Consider the following 21,056-nt stretch of genomic DNA (forward strand, 5'->3'; position numbering starts at 1 on the left):
AAAATGCATGCGGGCCCTTTAGCGTACACTTACATTGTGATGTTTCTCTTCCATGTGATCCCTCTGTATGAATTACTGGCTTGCTCAGTATCGCTTTTGATGTTCATTTAACTATTTAAATAAAATGTACATGAACACACACACAAAAAGTACATGAACACTTTAGGTACTATTAGAGGAATACCTAAAATGGAAGGTAATGAAGCCTGAAATAAAATGTTTGCACCATCTAAAGTGATTGAGTGACTTCAGAGCTGTATGATGACATGACTTTGAAAGCCCCAGTGACATATGTATAGTGCTTTCAAGTTAGGGACCCCATTAATTCAGAACAAAAGACTTCTTTCTTTAGCCCCTTCCCCCCAGTCTCCACTGAAACCTAAAAATTCGAAAACCTAAAATTCTCATTTGGTTGGCTCTAGCACACATTGGTTACTTCCTGACGGCATTCTTACAGCCTACAAAGGAAAGTCACAGGGGTGCCTAATGAGTTAAATCCAGTGTATTTGATATCAGGTCTCAAACATGGCTGAATCCTCAGGTAAATGCTTTCTGGCATGTAGAACTGTAATGCCACATATATGGGGTTCCTGGGAGATACTGCATGTGAGTTAGCTCTTGCCAACCCACCACTGGTTTGGGCACTTCTAGATCTGACCCTGAGGAGCCCATGTGAAGTCAACATTTGTGAGGACTCCTTTCACCAACCTATCCCTGCCGTCTCTCTTAAGACAGGAATCGGGATGGATAAACTTCTCACGCCCCTTATAACAAAATAAAGTTACACCAAAAAGAATGATACATTGTATCCAAAAGCAAGATTTGCTAACAAGTTACAGACACAGATGCCATCTTTTCAAGAGGTGCTGGACACAGTCAGGAATCTCCTCAAAACATTTTTTTTTTCTTTCTTGCTCATCAGACACATTAAGTTTTGAATATAACAGACTTTTGTTTGTTCCCTTCTGCACCATCTTCTGAAACATGCTCACGCAGAGTGAGCCATTTTAGTCTCAGAATATCTCGTGTCCTGCTGTGTTAATTGTGCGATTCAAATGACTACCCTTTCGTCTCTAGCCCTCCACATCCCATCAGTTCTAAACACCAGGTGAATTTACAGCGATCAGTCTGGAGTAGTCAGGGACCTTCTGCTAGGAGATCCTTTACCGAGAAGGACACTGTCTTTTCCTCCTACCCCTCCATGAGAGAGGCTCTCCATTGTCTTCCCGCTAGTGAATAACTGAGCATGTTTGCAGGAGGTCTGATGGGGTCAGTGACATGCGGACAAGGAAAGTCGGTGGAGGCTATCCTGACAGGTGACAGACTAACCTCTTCCTACCTCTGAATCTTAAATCCCTTATTCCTTGGCAGTTTAGATAAATTTGAATTTTTTTTTTCTATATAAACCCCAATCCCTACTTTGGGCACCAGTGGCAGGAAGTGGCTATGCTTTTCGGACAGTCACTGCTCAGTGCAGCAACTATTACCACGCGTGTGACTCATAGTTACTCCTCCCCAAATCCCAGTGAGGGAAATGAGAACTGGGCCAGATGAGAAAGCAAAGGTCAAGCAATGAAGCGTGGGTCTGTCTCCTCAGAGCAAGGACCAGATGGACTCTTCCCCTGTACACTCACGTGGCTTCATCATTAATGCCTTAGGAAAAGACTTGGTCCCACTCACGAGTGCAGAGGGTACAAAGCTGCCTTTCAGGCACAGACCACCTCTCTGTGAGCTCATTTCTGTGCCCCTTTCTCTTCCCCCAACCTGGTCCCATGTCCCAGGCATAAGTGATCTGGGCTTGTTTGATTCCCTTCAACACATGACCCTAACTCATCCTTTAAAAACGTCTTTAAAGTGGCCTTTAAAAAAAGACCGCTGCAGATTTCCCTTCGAGGCATGTCCTGTTAGGTGAGGAAAGCAGATAAACATACAGACACTTCCCGAATGCTGTCTTAAGCCATGTATGATGCCTTCTTGCAAGTCAGGAGAGAATGTGCAGAGAAAGTAAAATTTACCAAAATACCGAGTATTAAGGGGCGGGGGAGGTTAGCTTGCGAAGGTCCGGAGGGAAGTTATTTTAGGCATGCAGGTGGCAACGAGTAGTTCATGTATCTGAGGCTTCAGGGGAACAGATTGAGTTTTGAGACATTCTAAAATACAGCAGGAGTTGGCCGGCTCCCAGAAGCATTAGCAAAAGTAATTATTTAATCAATACCACCTGGAGTAGCAGGGAAGGAATGGAAAAGGGGGAAAATCATCATCACAAACCGAGAGGAAGGCTGAAAGGAAAGAGAAAAAACACATTTTTGTTACCCAAATAAACTCCTCGTGACCGGCCATCAGTCACTGTGTCTAGCGGAGTCTGCTCGTGCGTGGGACAGTGAATGATGAGAGCGGCGGTGTCCCAGCGCCGGTGAGAAGTACCGCTGGCCTGGGGCACCCTGGGATGCTCTTCCCAGCAGGACGGCCTGAGGTCGCCTCGTCCGCTCGGCCCCAGAGCTAATGCTGCATTTCCTCTGTAGGTTGGAAGCACGGTGTTTTTCAGGTGCAGGAAAGGCTACCACATTCAAGGTTCTACGACCCGCACTTGCCTCGCAAATTTAACTTGGAGTGGAATTCAGACAGAGTGTATACGTAAGTGTTATTTCTTCCCCCACAGCCAGAAATGCCCTGTTTATTCTCGGGTGTCTAGGAGGTGTTTACCCTCCAGAGAAGTAATGAGGAGCTGCCCTATTTTTGTTTGTTGGATCTTCTTTGATTCCCAAAACCAGAATTTTTCAGAGTTTGATTCCCTAGGACTGGCAACATCAGCAGCCCATGCTAGTGCGGTAGCATTTAAATTCTCAAGCCGCACCCCAAGACGTACAGAATCAGGAACTCGGGGGCTGGGGTGCAGGTGGGAGCAAAGGGCGGGAACAGCTGTCTGTAACTCAGCAGCCCCTCCAGGTGGTAGCGGGGCACACTCAAGTCCGAGAACCCGCCCAAACCGAAGACAGGTGAATGCCGTCAGTTACTCTCGCAGAAAGAAAGCTTTCTTCAGCATGCTGTCATTCTTCTAGAATGTTCACATCAGCTCAGGAAAGAAGGGTAAAATGGATCATGGGATATGTCACAATATTAAATAGAAATATCTTAAATGTTATTTTTGAAGTCTGTATGAATTGGTCATTCAAATCATTACTTTGGATCAAATTTTATTTTTTGACTTAATCATGAGAAATAGGAGAAATGTTACAGGAATTCTCCCGAAGCCCGTATTTCATCCCCTATCCATTTAGTGAGATACAGAATCTTAGTCTTACTGGGTGAAACCTAAAAAAAAAAAAAAAAATAGAGTGTCATGAAAAATTATTTTAATAGTATGTAAGATATGATGTTTTGTGTATTTCTCACTATTAGAAGTGTATTTATTTCAAAATTATCATTGCTAATACTCTAGTCAAGTTACATATGTGATATCCCATGCACACCCGGCACGCATATATGTCTGTATATGCACACGCGGGAGTCTGGACAGGTTGGCGCTTGCAAGTACCTGGTATCCGTATGCTGGAAATTTATGGAAGCATAAAATATCATGACACTGAAAACAATTGCATCTGTAAGTTTTATATTGTCAGCTTGTTTTATAATCATCTGTCGAGTCCTTTGCTTGAGACGTAGGTATGAACTTTATAAAGAAAGAGAAGTTACTGGAGATTTAAACATCACAATCTTATTCACTCCTAAATTAGATTTTCAGGGAAATAAGAATTGATAATATTCAAATTAGGTTACTAAACACAAATTAAGCTTTTACCAAAATTGACTATTCATTTAACTGAATAACAGATTTCTTACCTGCCATCAGACAAAAATCAAGTCATATTTCTAAATATTTGCCCATTGTGTTTAGCTGATAGGACTGGTCTTTTAGGGCAATTAATGTGTTATTTATCTTAATAGTATGTTAGAAGTGATTCGTTTCAATGCTGTGATTTATATTCTAAATTTCTACACATAATTGATCGTATGCACATAAATGTAGAGAATGAGATTCGACGGACGGATGGGTAGATAGGTAGACAGACAGAGAGATGACAGGTAGGCACTTGGAGAGAGGGCGGCAGGGAGGGTAGTAGAGCTGAAAAATCCCAAGTGCTCAGCATTTTAAACATTGCAGAGAATTTGGGGGATATTTAAAGCTACCGTATTCAGAATTTTGAGTTTTAATTTTGACTTTACAGTCATTTCCAAATTTTGGCATATTTCCTTATTTCTTTAGATGCATGTGCTAAGTCTATCATAAACAGCGGTCGGTGTTTTCTAATGGAATCCGTGCTGTTTCAGCCCACACCTGCAGACAGCCCGAGACGCCAGCCCACGCGGACGTGAGAGCGATCGATCTCCCCACCTTCGGTTACACCTTGGTGTACACCTGCCATCCGGGATTTTTCCTCGCAGCCGGGTCCGAGCACAGGACGTGTAAAGCAGATATGAAATGGACAGGAAAATCACCCGTCTGCAAAAGTAAGTCACCGGTGAGGGAGGGAGCACGCATCCTTGCAGAGCAGAGGAGCGCCGGCAGCCCACCAGGCTAGCTTCCTGGTGTGAGGTCCACCAGGAAGCCACGTCACTGAAGTGATGTCAGTCACCCCAGCCGAATCTGTGTTCATGTGGTGAGCTGTGTGTGTGAACGTGTGCGTAGTCAGTGTTGGGCACAATGGAGGCCCGGTGGTGGGAGCCAACCTGTACACAGTAGTATTTGCTATTCACACTTTAAGCCATGGAGAGAAGCTGTTTGCCTCTAGAAAAGCATTATGAGTTAAAAGGACAGGAATATGCACCATAGCTTTGGAAAATGTACATTTTTCAAATGCAAATGAGCAAATATCACCAAGCACTGATGGACATACAAACTAAACTACCTGTTATTTTTAAGACCACGAGCTGTTTGCTGGTGAAGTTTACATTGACCTACTCTTTACACAGCTCTGATCCTTTAAATTATGAAAGCAATTAGCATGAAAATGGATTAATTCCTCACAAATTTGTGCAGTTACCAATAGAGTAATGAGTCAGGGTCGGAGCTGACAACAGCTGACCTCATAGGCTCCAGGAAACGTTGATCATATGGGCCTCGAACACTAACAGCAGAAGGAAAATGACGGAGTGTGATAAAATCTGTGGTTTTAGTTCTCCTTTCCTGGGGCCTCTTTATAGTTATCAGATGAGGAATTCGTAAGGCATTTGTGTTTCACTCGCCCTTCCCTCTCAGAAATGGAAGAAAACCAACTTTAGAAAGGTGATTTTTAGTCTGACACAGAACCATAAAGGCTCAGAGATTTTGAATTCAATCCAACGTGATAGACCAAATTAAACAGTCCGCAAGGGAAACGATGTGCTGTGATTCCTTATCGACTCGTACTTCCATCAGTTTGGGCGAGGCCTTGGAAAATTAAGAGGGGTTATGAAATCTTAGCGGTTTTGTAGGCCATCTTCCCTTTGCGGCCAGTACTTCCCAAACAGGAGTGAGCACAGGGCCATAACCCACCCTCGTTTGCAAGGCTCTCTGTTGTAACACACGACGCCTCTTACAGCGGCATGGGTTTGCACCAGTAATCTCCATTTTTCCACAAACACGAAGGATATTCTGCTGTGAAAACAGGGGTTTAAAGTGGCTCTGTATATGACATTCATATTTTGTAGAAACTCAAGAAATCTGGAGAAAGGAAAATTGCTTCAATTTGACATTTTTTCAGACTTATTCAAAAATACATGTTTTTGAAAATGATAATTTGTCTTTTTACTTGTAGGTAAAGGAGTGAGAGAAGTTAATGAAACAGTTACTAAAACTCCAGGTTTGTATACCAGAACAGTCCTAGATTTCAATCCGATAAGTGACTTGTTCTCTACTCTGCACAGCGAAACAAGTTTTAACACACAAATTTCCGATTCCATTAGTCCACGAAGGAGTTAATGTTTCAATTATGGAAAACACCAAGTCTATACTGATTTCTCTTTCTTCCATAATGGTGGTTGGTCAAGGGAATAACAAGACTTGATTAGGAGGAACCCCTCTGGCCTTCTCACATGCCGTCTCGTGCAGAGGGGCTCAGCATTTTGTGGGCAGATCTGGACGTAAAATGTTGACAACAGAATGTGATATAATGGAGAGCCTTATAAAGAGGGTTGCGATTCTTTCTTCTAAACAGGAAGCTAGTAGAAATGAAGCCTTTTGACAGTATCGCCTGTCCGCTTGAGCAGTAAAAGTGAGGAGCTCCAATTTTTTTCCCCCAAGTATCTCCATCATTCAGGCATCCTCTGCCTCCTAAAATGTTCACTGTTTGTTGTATGTGGTGTGTTGCTAAGTGCGCGACACAGAAAATCGGAGAGATGAAGTCCCATTTCCCAAGAAAGACGAGCATGACTCCAAATCAGCCGGCCCATTCTATCTGTTATAAATATAGAGACTATTATAATAATTCAGTGTGTCCCCAAATTATAACTTAAGTCAACTTTTTTTTAACAGAAATAGAAAACTTATAAATATATAAGGTCATTTCCCTAGTGTTTTCCTTATTCAGGTTTTAACACTGATTTCTTAGGAAGGTCTATGCTGACCTCAACTGTGGAGAGCATTTATGTAATCCTCTTGTTAAATCACAACGCTGAGTAACACATGTCCGTCTCAGACTAGGGCAGGTGTCCCAACCTGATGAAAGGACTTTTTCCAGTGTACAGCATGAAGGATAAAAGCTACTACTGAAAATCGTTATAAATGATTCTATTCCAATGTCAAGTTCAAGTCAAATACAGAAATCAGTACTCTTTACCCAGGAACATGGTCTTCAGGGGAAGGAAACAATCTGTTGTGGTGGTGGTGTGTTTGTTCTGTTTTTGTTTGCTTATTTTTTGTTAAAGATCCGGACACACTCACATGCTTTATGTTGAAGGCACATCCATTCTCTTCAGTGCTCCTCTGCTCATTCCCCTGGGAGGGTCTCGCTAATGGAATGTGGTTCTTTGTGGAGGTCATGCAGCCTAACATGCGTCCACATCTGGACGTAGTGTTACACTGCAAACCAGAAGGGCCCTGAAGGACCATCTTTGCCACGTTGCCCATGGCCTTATTTGGATACAAACAAGCTGCCTCTGGGACGCTGGTTGTCCCTTACTCTTCCCAGTCAGGCATGACCCACCCAACTGACACACCAGCCAAGACTCTTACCTCAGGGACAAGTACATTAATAGCTTTCTCTGAGAGGGCATGTTCTAATTAGGGGAAACAATCTTGACATTATTCTAAAGGGATTAATTTTGGTAAAGGCAAAGAAAGTCCTTGGGTTTGGCGTTTGAACCTTGGCCCCTGGAGGGCCATCTGTGGATAGGTAGACATGTCCAACATCCCTTATCAGTCATCAGATGTGTTAGATGTCTATGCTGATAATCATAGTTTCTAGCCTATTTAACTTCTCAAATTGATCATTATTACAAGTTGAGTCTACTGAGAGCCACAGAAGGGATGACACACTCTTCCTGAACGTGGCTAGGGTAGGTTTCATGGATGGAGCTGGTCTGGGAAGACAGGGAAATGGAGAGAGGCCCATGAATATAGGCCCAGTCTATGTGTGGGCTCATCACTAGTTGCTGCAAGTGGATTTTCCAAAAATCATAGGGAGAGATGTATCTTTCTCTATGTACATGACATTTGACAACAGTGGCTCTGACTTCTTAGTGATCTGGGAGCGTTTTTCACAAGCTTGGAGAAGTGTGGGTGAGTGGGTTGGGCTCTCCTTGTGAGGTAAAGATCCCTGGACCCAGAGAAGCCCTGTCTTCATGAGCTGAGCTGATGTCCTCTGCTCGCACTTTCAGTGCAAGTTTCTGGGGCCAGGGGCTCCTGGCAGATGGTACATGGCAGCTCTCTGAGCCTTCTAAGCTTCCAGAGAGTCCACCTGGACGTTAAAGAAATATCACTACATGCTCAGCCACCATGTGCTCATTATGGCCCAGTAAATCACCCTCCTGGCGGGAGCACTGATTCACCCTACCCTTTGGCCCTGGCAGGTCCACTCAGACAGGAGAGTTTTGACATGTAAAGTATTCCTCCAACAAATCAATGAACACACATGAATACGCATCTCACAAACATCCCCTTCCCATTTCATGTCCATCCCACGTACGCTGTGAAGGGCCCCGGATCAGCCATGTCTGTCCTCATCACCACCCCGATCGGGGTCGCTCACTTGACTCTTAGTACGCCTCTGTGTTGTGAAAAAGATCTCGGCTTAATTGTTCCGTGTGTGCTAATGTTCCTCTGGTTTTTCTCCCCTCCAACAGTTCCTTCCGATGTATTTTTTGTCAATTCCGTGTGGAAGGGATACTATGAATATTTAGGGAAGAGACAGCCCGCAACTCTCACGGTGGACTGGTTCAATGCCACGAGCAGCAAGGTGAACGCGACCTTCCTGGAGGCCTCGCAGGCGGAGCTGAAGTTGACAGGTAGGCCCTGGGGCGCTCCCTTTTAGGAGCTGCAGACTGTAGACGAATACACCTGGACCCTCTCACCCCGGAGGGGGCTGACGTTGATCACGCGCTCCTGAAGAGTCCGTTGGCTTGGCACCAGCGGCATCTCCTGGGATCCTCTGGGTAACGGGTGGGTCCGTGTTCTCCTCTCTGAAGATGACAAAACCAGTAGAGAAAATCGCATTATTGCTCTCGATTATGCCCGGGACAGACTGAGTCAAAGGTGTGAGGTTGATGCCCAGATGTGCCTGTCTCCAAACTTCTTCTTACAGTTTCCTTTTCTTCAGCTCACGTGCCTCTCGGCCTCTCAGGAGACTTTTCTTTTTTCTTTTCTTTTTTTTGGTGGGGAGGGGTCATCCCACTGTTAGTAAAACAGCAACAGTTTTGGTCCAGACGCCAGGCGCCACCCTGGGTGCTCACATACATTATCTTCCTCAGTCCTACCTCGAGCCCCTGATACGGGCTCCGTGTCAGTCACGTTCTTTACTGATAACTGGGCGACGAGAAGCAGAGAGAGACCCAGGAAGCTCTAGTGGCCTGCCTAAGGGGACACGGTAGATGGACCATGTGAACTCAGGAAACCGAATTTCAGAAATCTGAATCTTGAGGCGACACTCTTAACCACTAAGATGCATATCACCTTTGTGTCTACATCAAATGTCTTTTTTAAAAAAATTTTTTCATTTATGTCACTTCTTGCCACCATGTATCCTTTTGTACATGAGGGCTGGGCTTTTCCCTGAGTTACCCACCAGGCGGCCCTGGGTCTGAAGGCCAAGAGGCCCCGGACGGGCCCTGCTCTTTCGTTCACCACTGGACAGACGCAGGCTTGACCTTTAGAAAGAATGATGGCGGGTCAGCTTCCCCCATTCTTCCCTGAGACGAACCCAGGATCCTCCCTGAACCTTGAACCTGTCTTCTCTGCAGAGAGGACATTCGGGCGCGTTATTATCCATTTACTGCTTGCTTGTTTGTTTCCTGATTTATCTGTGTCCTTCCACGGGCGGGCAGTGCTCTGGCTGCCGGCACACCCTCCCCGCCCCCTGGGCCACACCGTGACCTCTCTTCTCCGGGTGACATTCTTTTTTTTTTAAAGATTTTATTTATTTATTTGACAGAGTTCACAAGTAGACAGAGAGGCAGGCAGCAGAGAGAGGAGGAAGAAGGCTCCCCGCTGAGCAGAGAGCCCGATGCCGGGCTGGATCCCAGGACCCTGAGATCATGACCTGAGCTGAAGGCAGAGGCTTTAACCCACTGAGCCACCCAGGCGCCCCTCTGGGCGACATTCTTAAGCTCTCCCTCCAACCGCCTCACAGGTGGCTGGAGCTGTGACCTTCGAGTCCCTCCGACCCAGAATCGGCTGGTGACGCAAGCACGCCCGACACACTGTCCGCCGCGCTGTTCGTTTCAGGGTTGCCACTCATCCGCAGAAATAGCAAGATTTATACTTATGGTCTTAATCTCTTTGTCCTCAAAATTGAGTGCAATCTGAATTTAAAATGCTAGATTAAGGGCGCCTGGGTGGCTCAGTGGGTTAAGCCTCTGCCTCTGGCTCAGGTCATGATCTCAGGGTCCTGGGATCGAGCCCCGCATCGGGCTCTCTCTTCAGCGGGGAGCCTGCTTCTCCCTCTCTTTCTGCCTACTTGTGATCTCTCTCTCTTTCATATAAGTAAATAAAATCTTTTAAAAAATTCTAGATTAAAAAAATAATAATATAAATGAATATGAGTATTACCTTGATTTCTGGGTGATGGAGATGTTGAGTTTAATGAAATGGGTTGTACCCATCCAAGCTAGGAAAAGCCTTAAACAGGAAATGCTTTTGAAGAAAACAGGGGGTCTAAAGCGACAATTTAAGAATAAAAGTAACAATTTCTGTTATTATTATTATTATTTTATTTATTTTTTTTTTTGGTAGGCATTTATAAGAAAGAAGAGGCCCACTTACTTCTGAAAGCTTTTCAGATTAAAGGCCCTGCAGATATTTTTGTAAGCAAGTTTGAAAATGACAACTGGGGACTGGCTGGTTATGTAAGTACTCTCGGTGGGGACTGTCACTCAGCATGGGGGGCTGACGTTTGCTGTCCGTGCGCGTGGAAGAGGACGCCAGCAGGGGATTGCCGAGGGGAGCGGGGTGGCGTCTGCTCCGGTGGCGTCTGCTCTTTGGAAACACCTGTTCCCTCTGCTTCGCAAACATCATGGTCCTTTTACCCTTTGTTTTAAGAAGGAAGAAACCTTGACAAACAAATGAGCAGTTACCGCTGGGGACAGAACAAGAGCTTAGACCCACGTCCTGTGCTTAAAGGCACATTCCAGCAGGAGTCTGAGCCCAGCCACCGGGTAACCACTCTGAAAGCCCGATTAAAAGCTCATTCCTAGATGCAGAGACTTCCCAGGACTTCTCTGCGAGGCAACCATGTGTGTTCTAACACATTATATGGCCTCAGTGGTGTTCACCAGCCAAAAGCTGGGTCACAAAGTGATTTTGATGTCATCTGTAACAGTCGAACAGTCCCCTGCACAAAGGATGGGTAACCTATGACTATGTTGTAAATTTCACTATTTCTAGTTAAAATGAGATACTGAGAATGTAGATGTGAGCTGAGGTTCAAGTAGGTCTTTTCCAGTTTTAACTGCTCCAGTACCCCTGGGACGTGGGACCGAGGACAGAAATATCTAACTGTAGTATCTCGCCGTGACAGGTACAGCTGCCGGGCGGTCGAGGAGCGCGCCATTAATCCTTGCTGTATGTTGTTTTCTTCATTTTCGTGCATATCAGGTTTCATCAGGACTGGAAAGAGGGGGATTTACTTTTCAAGGTGATATTCACGGAAAAGACTTTGGAAGATTCAAGCTCGAAAGACAAGGTAACTGCTCTTACGTTCTGTGTTTGAAATCAATCGTCAGTTTGGTCTTCCCACGCCGGGGCTGGAAAGTAACGGGAAGGCACATGGACAAATCGCAGGAGGGGCGAGCGGCCTTTACGGGGGAGGGAGAAATAAGTGCTGTGAACAGCACAACCCAGCAACGCTGGTCTGGAAACAAGAGGCCACGTATGGAATAAATACCCTTACCCTAGAAAGAGACAGTAAAAATGTGGGAAAACAAGGCAACGATGAAACTCAGTTAAAGAATTAAGCCAATGACGTTGCAATGAGAAAAGTACCAGAGGAATCAGGAGTGGCCAACAAACGACACAACAGTCTTTAACTTCAAAAAAATCCGTATTATGGCAACAACGATTTTCCATTTTTCATTTTTAGAATATAAACTTTTTAAGTAGTTATTCTGGGGAACAGTAGAAATGGCCACTGGGGTGCTCCATTTTGGAGGGATGTTTGATGATACCGGTCACTGAGCGTGTCTGCCTTTGGATTTCAACCAGATGAATGTGGTCTCACTCTTCTATCATCAAAGAGTTGCTTAAGTACATAATTTGACACAACATGTCCCATTAAGTAGGGAGCTAAATTTAATTCCGTATTTTTCATTAAGAGGTGAGGACTGTGTATTGACGTGCAGAGATATCCATGACCTCTACAGGAGAAAAGAAGTTTACCATAGATAGACAGACGGGTCCTCCCTCTACCTTTCTCTACAACTTCATTTTTACCTTAGTTCTCGAAGAGAGCAATACCTGAAGAGAAATCGCTAGATGAGGTTCCTGTGTCATCCACCAGCTGGTTCTGTAATGTAAGATGGCTTGCAATCTTCTCAGGCCTACTTCTTCAGCTGACATCCCAGTAGGGAAGTCCGTTCTGCCTTGTCACCAGGATTAAGAGACAGTGTGAGCCTTTGCTTTGTGCTGTCTGGACTTCTTCCCTCACAGAAGTCACTGTTGTCCCTGCTGACAGGGATGAGAAAATGCCTTTCTGTAGGGAGACTCGCACATGTCTCTCTGACCAGTGTGGACCGCTTTACTTGTTTGCCCCTACAGGCTTTGATACCTGAGCTGCCTTTCAGAGGCACGTGAGTGTAATATACTGTGACGGTTGTCATCGGTTACTCATTTTGTAAGACTTCTATCACGATATGGAGCAGTCCCAAAGGAAAGGCATCCCAACCCGTACATTACTCTGTAGAAGAAAACGTGACGTGATGAGTACTACTTGTCATAGGCAACTGATGAATCACTAAACACCACATCTGAAACTAATGATGCACTCTATGTTGGCTAATTGGATTTAAACTTACAAAAAAATTAAAAAATAAAATAAAAAAATTCTTGACCAAAAAAGAATAATCGTAAAATACTCGAATTCCACCATTCCAAAGGCAGTGCTTCTAAGTAAAGAGCTTTAAATCATAAGTCAGCCATGGTGGGTACGGCACTTTAAACTGGGTTACGTTATTTTGAGGCAATGAAATAGAATAAATGCGCTGGACCAACACTAATGACGAGTAAAATTCTCTCTTGCTCGGAGCCAAATCCCTGCAGTTCTCTGTCCTCCTTTCTGCCTGGGCACACGCTCTAGTGATTCTGCAGAAGGACGCCCCGGTGAGCTGTACGAGGTACCCCGTGGCTGTCTGGGTTCACTCGTCCGTGGAGGCTGGGCTCACTCTCACTGGGCCGTCACAGACACCCTTGCCCGGCACCCTTTCTTCCTAATCTCACAAAACAACGGCTTGCTTTAACAAGTAATCTCTATTCCCATGTGATGAGCAGTTTGTTGTCACGAAAAGCAGTTTGCCTCGCGGATCATTTGAATCCCAAGCAAGTCTGCCCTTCAGCTAATTAGAAAAGTTGACGTTTCCATATGCTTCACCAGCGACCATTCATCTCAGATTTGGCTAAACGCTTTTTATGGATAAAAATAAACGTCTTCATTGTCTCCAGTCAGTAGATAAATGGGAGGAAAGAGATTTGTAATAAGTGGACACCAACCAAGTTGGGTAGAAAGGACACTCCGAAGCAAAAACAGGTGTAAGAGACCAAACGATAGGCTGGCTTCCCCAGGTAAGCCGAATTGTCCCAACCGCAACTCCAGGTGCACACACACACACACAGAATGGAAGAAAAGCAGTGCAAAGTATGCGTCTGATAAGGGACTTGTATCCAGAACATATAAAGGGCTCATCTGGTTCAATAACACAGACACAAATAACCTAACTAAAAATTGGCAAAAGATTTGAGTTGGCATGTCTCCAAACACCTACGAATGATCGATAAACACCTGAAAAGATGCTCAACATCACGAGTCCTTCGCGGAACATAAATCGAACGACAGTGAGATGCACCCCTCCCCCAGCAGCACCAGGATGCCAATGAGCAGACAGACAAGTGTGGCCAGAGTGCGGAGAGATTAGGACCCCCGTACCTCCCAGACGGCGTGCACCAGTGGTCCAGCCACCGTGGGAAACAGTCTTGGCCGCTTGTCAAATAGTAAATCATGGAATTAGCATGCGGTGCCACTGCTCCACTCATGTATGGCCAACAGAACACGTGTGAGAATGTGTTCACACGAAAACATGGACACCAGGTGCATAGCAGCATTATTCCTAGTCGCCTACACCGAGGAACCACCCAGATACCTGTCAGCTGATGAGCAGGTGAAGAGAACACGGTGTGTCCATACAGCCCGATATCCTCTTAAAGACCTTCTACTCAGTAGGAGGAACCACTCACAGAGAAAAACCCACATACTGTATGATTCCATTTATGTGAAGAAAAAGACAGATCTCAGGAGACAGCAGCTCAGTGGTTGCTGGGAGCTGGAGGTGGGAGGGTGAGGAATGCCTACGAAGGGACACTGGGTTTCTTTTAGGGCGAACAGCGGTGTTCTTGAATTCAACCATAGTGATCATTGTAACACCGTGTGAATAGACCCCAAATTTTGGAAGATATATATGCCTTATTATTATTATTTTTATGTATGTTTGTATTTATTATTGAGGCAGAATGGACACACAATGTTACATTAGTTTCAGGTGCACACCACAGTGTTTCCACAAGCTTGTTCATTACTCGGTGCTCACCACGATAAATGTAGCCCCAAGACGACATTATCACAACATTAGTCACCATATTCTCTGCTTCTCATCGCTGTGACTTACTTGTTTTATGACTGGAGGTCTGTCCCTCTTCATCCTCTCTGTCTGCTCCCGCCATCCGCCGGCCCCCTCCCTTCCGGCAGCCGTGGCTGTTCTCAGTTTAAGGGTCTGTTTGCTTTCCGTGTGTTTTAGGCTGCACATGGAAGTGAAATCATCTGGCGTTTGTCTTTCTCTGTCTGACTCACTTCACTTGACATCACACCCTCTAGGTCCACCCATGCTGTCACCAATGGCAGCAACTCCTTCTTTTTTATAGCCGAGTAATATTCCACACTCGTGTCGGTACCCACTCGTGTACACACACATACACACACGTCACATCCTCTTGGTGCACCCATGGATTTATGTATATCTTCGGTGAATTATCAACAGTATATGAATTTCTTTCATCAATGATGTTAATAAAAACCTGAGTGAACTAGCTTAAAACAGAGGAAGAGATGCCCCCCTTTATTCCTAAGCAGAGAAAGGTCAGTGAGAAAGGAAGGACCCACGGCGTGGGACTCGTGGGAGCAGCAGTCGCGCTGAGAGTGTGAGGAGGAGGCCCAAGGGGGGAGGGGAAGGGGAGAGCAGGGAAGGGGCGTTCTATCCTTGTTCTGGTGTTTCCGTGCTAGCCTCATAACGGAACGGTTGAAGTGAGGTCCGAGCACAGCTCCAGGGGTACGGTGTAACAACATGGCAGGTACAGATTCTTTTAGGCAATGACTCTACTTGGTAGAATCTATCCTGTATGTTTCAACTCCTACAGATGTATCGCTCTCGGGGGGAAAAAAAGAAAAGATTTCATTGCAGCATTAGAAAAATATGAGAAATGGCCTAAATGTCCTTCAAAGGTTGACTGGCTGAAAAAAATTCTGGCATATCCCATTAATAAAACACTATACATCTGAAAAAATAAATCTAATTCATATGTACTGAGAAAAATTTCAAAGATATATGGTTAGTTTAAAAAGCCAAATACAAAACAATGTATCTAGTGTTCTTATTTTTTAGGGAAGAGAAACAAACATATACATTAATAGCACGTTGCTGAAAGGGCATCAAACATAGTTAACCTTAAGAGGAAGACCAGCACGCAGGGCAGAGAGTGGCCCTTTATTTCCATTGTCCTGTATGTTCTTTCTGTTTATGTCTTTTTGTGCTGTTTTAATTAATATCACGTGCATGTATTAGATTACGGAAGCAGGGGTGGATAACTGACATTAACAGCAACTCTGGACGGCACAATAACTCCAGAGTAGAAGGACGCTTCACTGTACAGTTTCAAAGACCTTCTTTTATGGCTGTGTTGTGATGCACAGTCTCTTGTGGGATATCCATGATGAGAATTCCCATACCCATGATGGTGAAAATAGATAGTCTTGTCTGCGAATAACAATAGTCACTTTGGTTCATTTAAGCAGAGCACATGTTCATGACAAGGAGGCAGAGAGATTCACGGAATGCCAGCAGCCTAGAGAACGCCGGGTGATAGCTTTGTTCAAGTACCATTGGGGGCTCAAGTACCATAAGCCCCGTTTCCACTTGACAGGCCCCGAGTGAGCAGCTCCTGTGTCTGGAGTCCTCTTGTAGGCGCTGGGGATTCAAGCGAGGAAAGTGAGCCCCAGGCTCCCCAGTACACATATGAGAGCTTCCGTTCTAGAACACACAGGTCCCCGTGAACTTGGGCTGCGTGCCAGGCAGGGGAGGTGTCCTGACACTTAAATATCACAGGGAATTAGTAGACTTGCTGCCACCTGAGGGTAAACCTCAGCTCCCTGTGCAGGACGGCATCACCCTGGTCCCGAGACTCTGCCTGCTGCTGCTGGACCCATCACTGCGGCACTTGGTGGTGTGCTCCAGGCTGTCCAGCACCACAGCCACGGGCTGGCTTCCCGGCCCCCTCGGGTGCTCCGCCACCCTGACTAGGGCCCACGCTACATCCAATGGGATATGAGATTTAGAGAGAAGATTATCTGGTGGAAGAGGCTCCCATCACGGCGGGTGGTGGGCGCATCCGAGAGTGAAACATCAGGTCTCATTCACAGGCGCTGAGAAGGCAGCAGCTCAGAGAAATACAGTTAAGATACACAGACCCAACATCAGTTATAAAGTATATTAGAAATGCAGTATAAAGTACCAGACCCCAAGACGGCAGGAAGTAGCAGGTCCCCACGTCTGCTGAGGGAATGACATCATACTATTGTCATGTTTCAAGGTGAAAATGAGAATGTTTACGTAAAAACCTGCTTAGATGTGTGTAGTATTTGATTGTTTATTTACAATTATGGTTTGTGGGTAAAAAAAAAGAAAAGAATGAAAACTTCTCTTTTACTGAACAGTCCGTAAATTCCCACGGATACTTCCAAGCCGCGCCCCCTTACTTGGAGCGATCCTGCCGCATTCGGAGGCCCCGGTCAGGATCCCCGACACACGCGCACTGAGTGAGCCCGCGCGATTAAGCCACACACATTTCAAAATTGAGCTTATGAGTGAGCTCTTTAGAACAAACCTTTTTATTTGGCAATAGTTGCTTAATCAGTGTTTTCTAAGTTGAATTTTCGAAGTTCGCATGCGTCTCCGGGTCGCGCACGCATCTGCTGCCGTGTAGTCACGGATTATAGATGCACGACCAGGTCCTCTCCGTGACGGCCGGGGTGCTGACCTCTGCCTTCCGTTCTAAGGAACAGAAGTCATGTCTGTCACGGCCCGTGTCCTCGTGGGAGCCTGCCCGGTGACACTGAGCTGTGGTCTTGTCGCGCGCTCAAACGCACGCGAGTTTGCGGCCCAGCTCCAGTAGAGGCGGCCGCACCACCGTGCGCGCGGGCAGAGACCCGGGGTGTGGACGTGATCTCCGCGGCTTCTGTCGGGCGGACTCGGTCCGGGACGCGAGAGAGGAGCCGGCGCTTGCCCGTCTGCCTGTGGTCGGCGCCGCGGGGGCTTCGCGCCCCTGCTGGTCCAGGTCCCGCTGTGCGCCCCGCTTCGCCCCCTCCCTGTCCCCCTGTCCAAGTCCTCTACAGCATCCCTGACGTCGCTAAGGAGTAGTTTTCTGTCCCCTGACCGTTAGCCCGATGTGACCGGCTTGCGGAAAGGGCGCCGGGTTGGGGAGTCGCGACTCCTGCCGCCGCGCCGGACCCACTCGCGAAGCCCCCGCGTGCTGCGTGTCACTGTGCGTGCGGTGCCTGCAACCGCCGCCTCCTCTTGTCTTCCAGATCCCCTGAACTCGGATCAGGACGCCCCGAACCAGCACCAGGGCACGAGCAGCGGGTCTGTGGCCGCCGCCATCCTGGTCCCGTTCTTCGCTCTCATCTTGTCGGGGTTTGCGTTTTACCTCTACAAACACAGGTACCGCGGCGGGACCCGTGGGGCGCGGGGCGGGGGCGTGGCTCGCGGGGCGGGGGCGTGGCTCGCTGTCCCCGCGCGTCCGCAGACCCCGCACCCCCTGCACCCGCAGCCGCATCCCGCACTCCCGCTGACGTTAAGGAGGCTTGCGCGACAGACACGGTGTCCCCGGCTTTGCTGGCCGCACATTTCCAGCGGCCTTTCCTTGGAGTTAATGTGGATGCCCCCACCCCCGCCACCAAAAACAAACAAACAAAAAAAAGCAAATGAGGAATTATGAGTTCTTACACATTTTGTCTTTATCTGGATGATATATGTCCTGGAAGAATATGACATATGCCAAAGTGTTCCAAAATACTACCTAGAATAGTGGCATTCCCTACCTATGATTAAAAAAAAAAAAAAAAAAAAAAAAAGTCCTCTGTGATTCCCTAAAATAAGGTATGTTAAAAGTGTTCAACGTTCATTTATATAATGCAGATATTTCTGTTTTTCTATTGAATTCCAGTTTAAAAGAAGAAAAACTGATATAAGAATTTTTTAAATGAATCAGAGAATGGTTTTGAATATGTACTTTCTTATGCTTTTTAAAAATATATAAAGTAGTAAGAATGTTACTTGAAAATCATATTGCATAGCGTCTTCATGTTCTTGTGGTTAGTAAAGTACTTACTTAAAAAAAAAATGATGAAAGGAATCTCTGATGGTTCTTGATAAAATTATACTTTGGCCCCATCAAGTCTCTGAGCGTTTCGGGAGATAACCCTACACAGGTGTATGTACACGTGGGTAAACCGATCAGCTCTCCTGATTCTATCTTAATTTGAAGACAGCAGAGTATTGGGGAATAGTCAATACTTATCACACCGAGGTCTTTCAACCTCAGATGCTTCCCCACGGCATTCAGAACACGGAGCCTCTGCGAGGGAGGTACCACTTACTTGTTTTGTGACTTTGATCCCTTCTTTGCGTTTCCACGCCTGTGGGCTGGCGGATGTTTAATCTCTGACTACCTCGCTCTTGACGTGGCTCCTCGCCCAGGAGGCTGTGCTGTGTCTAGAACGCGACAGAAGGCTGTCTGACCTCATGGCTCTCGAGAGCCACTCAGCCCCATGACTGCTGAGTCCGGAGGCTCCTGTAGTCCTCTGGTTCGGTGCCCTATGAAGAATTGGGGGATTTCTGCAGAAGCCAGCCATGCCTCATCACCTGGGTGTGCCAGGAATTCGTTTTCTTTTGAGTAGCTGCCAGATATCCAGGGAACACACCAAGCTATGAGCTTTCCCTACACAGGCTCCTTACCCTCTACAGGTGTCAAGTTTCCCTCACCAGCTGGCTCTGCATTTTGCAAGTGAAGAGCTTGTTCCCACTCATTTCTGAGGCTCTCTCATTACTGTCTGCTTGGAATTTCTCCTTCAGTCAAGGCCAAGCTCCTGACTCAGACTCCCACATACCTGCTCTGTACACATCTCCTTCTCCACGGTCCTGGGGTCCCCTCCAATTCTGTGGGGCTTCCCTGCAGTGCCAGGGGGTTACTCCTGACCTGGGAGGTGGCATGGGGTTTTAGCCAGCTTTCAACTGCACTAACGCTTGGCTGAAATTGTTGATTAACTTTTAATGCTGGAGCATTTTCAAGTTCAATGTCAAAGGCCTTCCCAATTCTTGGGGCAGTTGCAAACTGCTTTTCTGGGGACAGAAGCCTAATTCTCTGAAACTGATAGTTTGAATTCTCTTTTTCTCAGTGAGCATAATGTCAATTAAGAAAATCTGCTAGTAAGTCCCTGAAACAGAAGCATCATCGAATCCAGTACGCAGGGATGTTTCTGGTGGTGTGGGCATTTACATGAAAGTTCCGTTTTCATACCTGGCGTAGTCTTTTTGCATAATTTCTCCTGGAAAAGGTTGAGAGGGAAGCAGACTAGATAGATAGCTTTATATCTTTTACCTTTAAAAATCCTCCAATCTCTAATCTTAGATCACACACAGGCGTTTCTTTTAATTAGAAAACGTAACCAATAGTTTGAAAAAGAGTCCGATGCCGTTTCTGTGTCATGCCACAAAAGAGCTAGCGTTCGGTGAACGTTACATGCAGCGAACCGAAGTCTGTTTCTCTTTTCCTTAATCTGAACGGTCCTGACGGGTCGATGTCTTGACGGGCAGTCTTGCTTTTTTCTTGGAGTGACTTCCCCAAGGTCATGGAACTTAAAAGTGACAAATATCTAGTCCAACATCCACCCGACTCTGGCTCTGAAAGTATTACCAGGAATCCAATAATTCTTTGATTTTGAAAGAGCTTCAGTGTTTTAAACCTCCTGCAACACCCCAACCACAGACTCTAAAAAAGAAAATGGCCTAAACATGTGAAGGGGGCCCCTTCCCCGTCACTGTGTGCCCTCGTGTGTGTATCCCCGCTGCGTTGGGAGTGACGCGGTGCCCTGAGACCCCGGTGCTGTGCCTGTGTTCCTATAATCTAGGTGCTAACCGTGTGTTCCTTCTTTCCCCCTTAGAACGAGACCAAAAGTTCAATACAATGGCTACGCGGGACACGAGAACAGCAATGGACAAGCTTCCTTTGAAAACCCCATGTATGATACAAACTTAAAACCCACAGAAGCCAAGGCTGTGCGGTTTGACACGACTCTGAACACAGTGTGTACGGTGGTATAGCCCTCAGTGCCCCGTTAGGACCGACTCATAGCCATACCTCTGACGGACGGGCAGCAAGTCCTCTGGTGCCATACGCCACCTCCCCCTCCTTCTCTCGGCTTCGCTGCGCTGATCGTGCCATCGTGTGCCGGCGTGCGTGCGGCGGGAACCTCCAGTCCCGCGCCAGAGTCTTCTGCGCACCGGACGGCGCGCTCAGCCGCGTCCCGGCCGGCTCGCTGCGTCTGCCTGGGGTCCCGGCGCGCTCCGGGAAGCCCGCCGCGGGCGCCGACAGCTGGTGGTCGACGCCTGGGACTCCGCGTTTCTGTGTGGCTGCGAGGCCTTTCAATGCAATCTTCCGGGCACGTGGATACGGCCTTCGGGTGCGGTGGCAAAATGGCAGCACCACAATATACCACAATACGTTGTTCTGGTCTTTTGTTTTTGTTTTAGTTTTCTTTCTTTTTTTTTTAAACCCCCATGAATATCAATACTCTGGAAAAAAAAATAAGCTGTCTTGAAGAAGGCACCTCTCTGGC

At 46.5% G+C, this 21,056-nt stretch overlaps 1 protein-coding gene across 2 annotated transcripts in view; it reads left to right on the forward strand.

Annotated features, from left to right (window-relative positions):
- Positions 1 to 20,718, forward strand: part of CSMD1 (CUB and Sushi multiple domains 1) — a 1,941,062-nt gene extending 1,920,344 nt beyond the window's left edge. For both annotated transcript variants that reach the window (XM_032328946.1, XM_032328947.1), the window contains 8 exons: positions 2,523 to 2,634; positions 4,330 to 4,509; positions 5,796 to 5,840; positions 8,320 to 8,481; positions 10,424 to 10,536; positions 11,285 to 11,372; positions 17,748 to 17,880; positions 20,382 to 20,718. In XM_032328946.1, the coding sequence (XP_032184837.1) occupies positions 2,523 to 2,634; positions 4,330 to 4,509; positions 5,796 to 5,840; positions 8,320 to 8,481; positions 10,424 to 10,536; positions 11,285 to 11,372; positions 17,748 to 17,880; positions 20,382 to 20,541 (993 nt within the window). In that variant the 3' untranslated portion in view covers positions 20,542 to 20,718. The remainder of the gene's footprint in view (positions 1 to 2,522; positions 2,635 to 4,329; positions 4,510 to 5,795; positions 5,841 to 8,319; positions 8,482 to 10,423; positions 10,537 to 11,284; positions 11,373 to 17,747; positions 17,881 to 20,381) is intronic.
- Positions 20,719 to 21,056: the final 338 nt, after the last annotated feature.

The sequence above is a fragment of the Mustela erminea genome, chromosome 21 (genome assembly GCF_009829155.1).
Source record: "Mustela erminea isolate mMusErm1 chromosome 21, mMusErm1.Pri, whole genome shotgun sequence".
Lineage (NCBI taxonomy): Eukaryota > Metazoa > Chordata > Mammalia > Carnivora > Mustelidae > Mustela > Mustela erminea.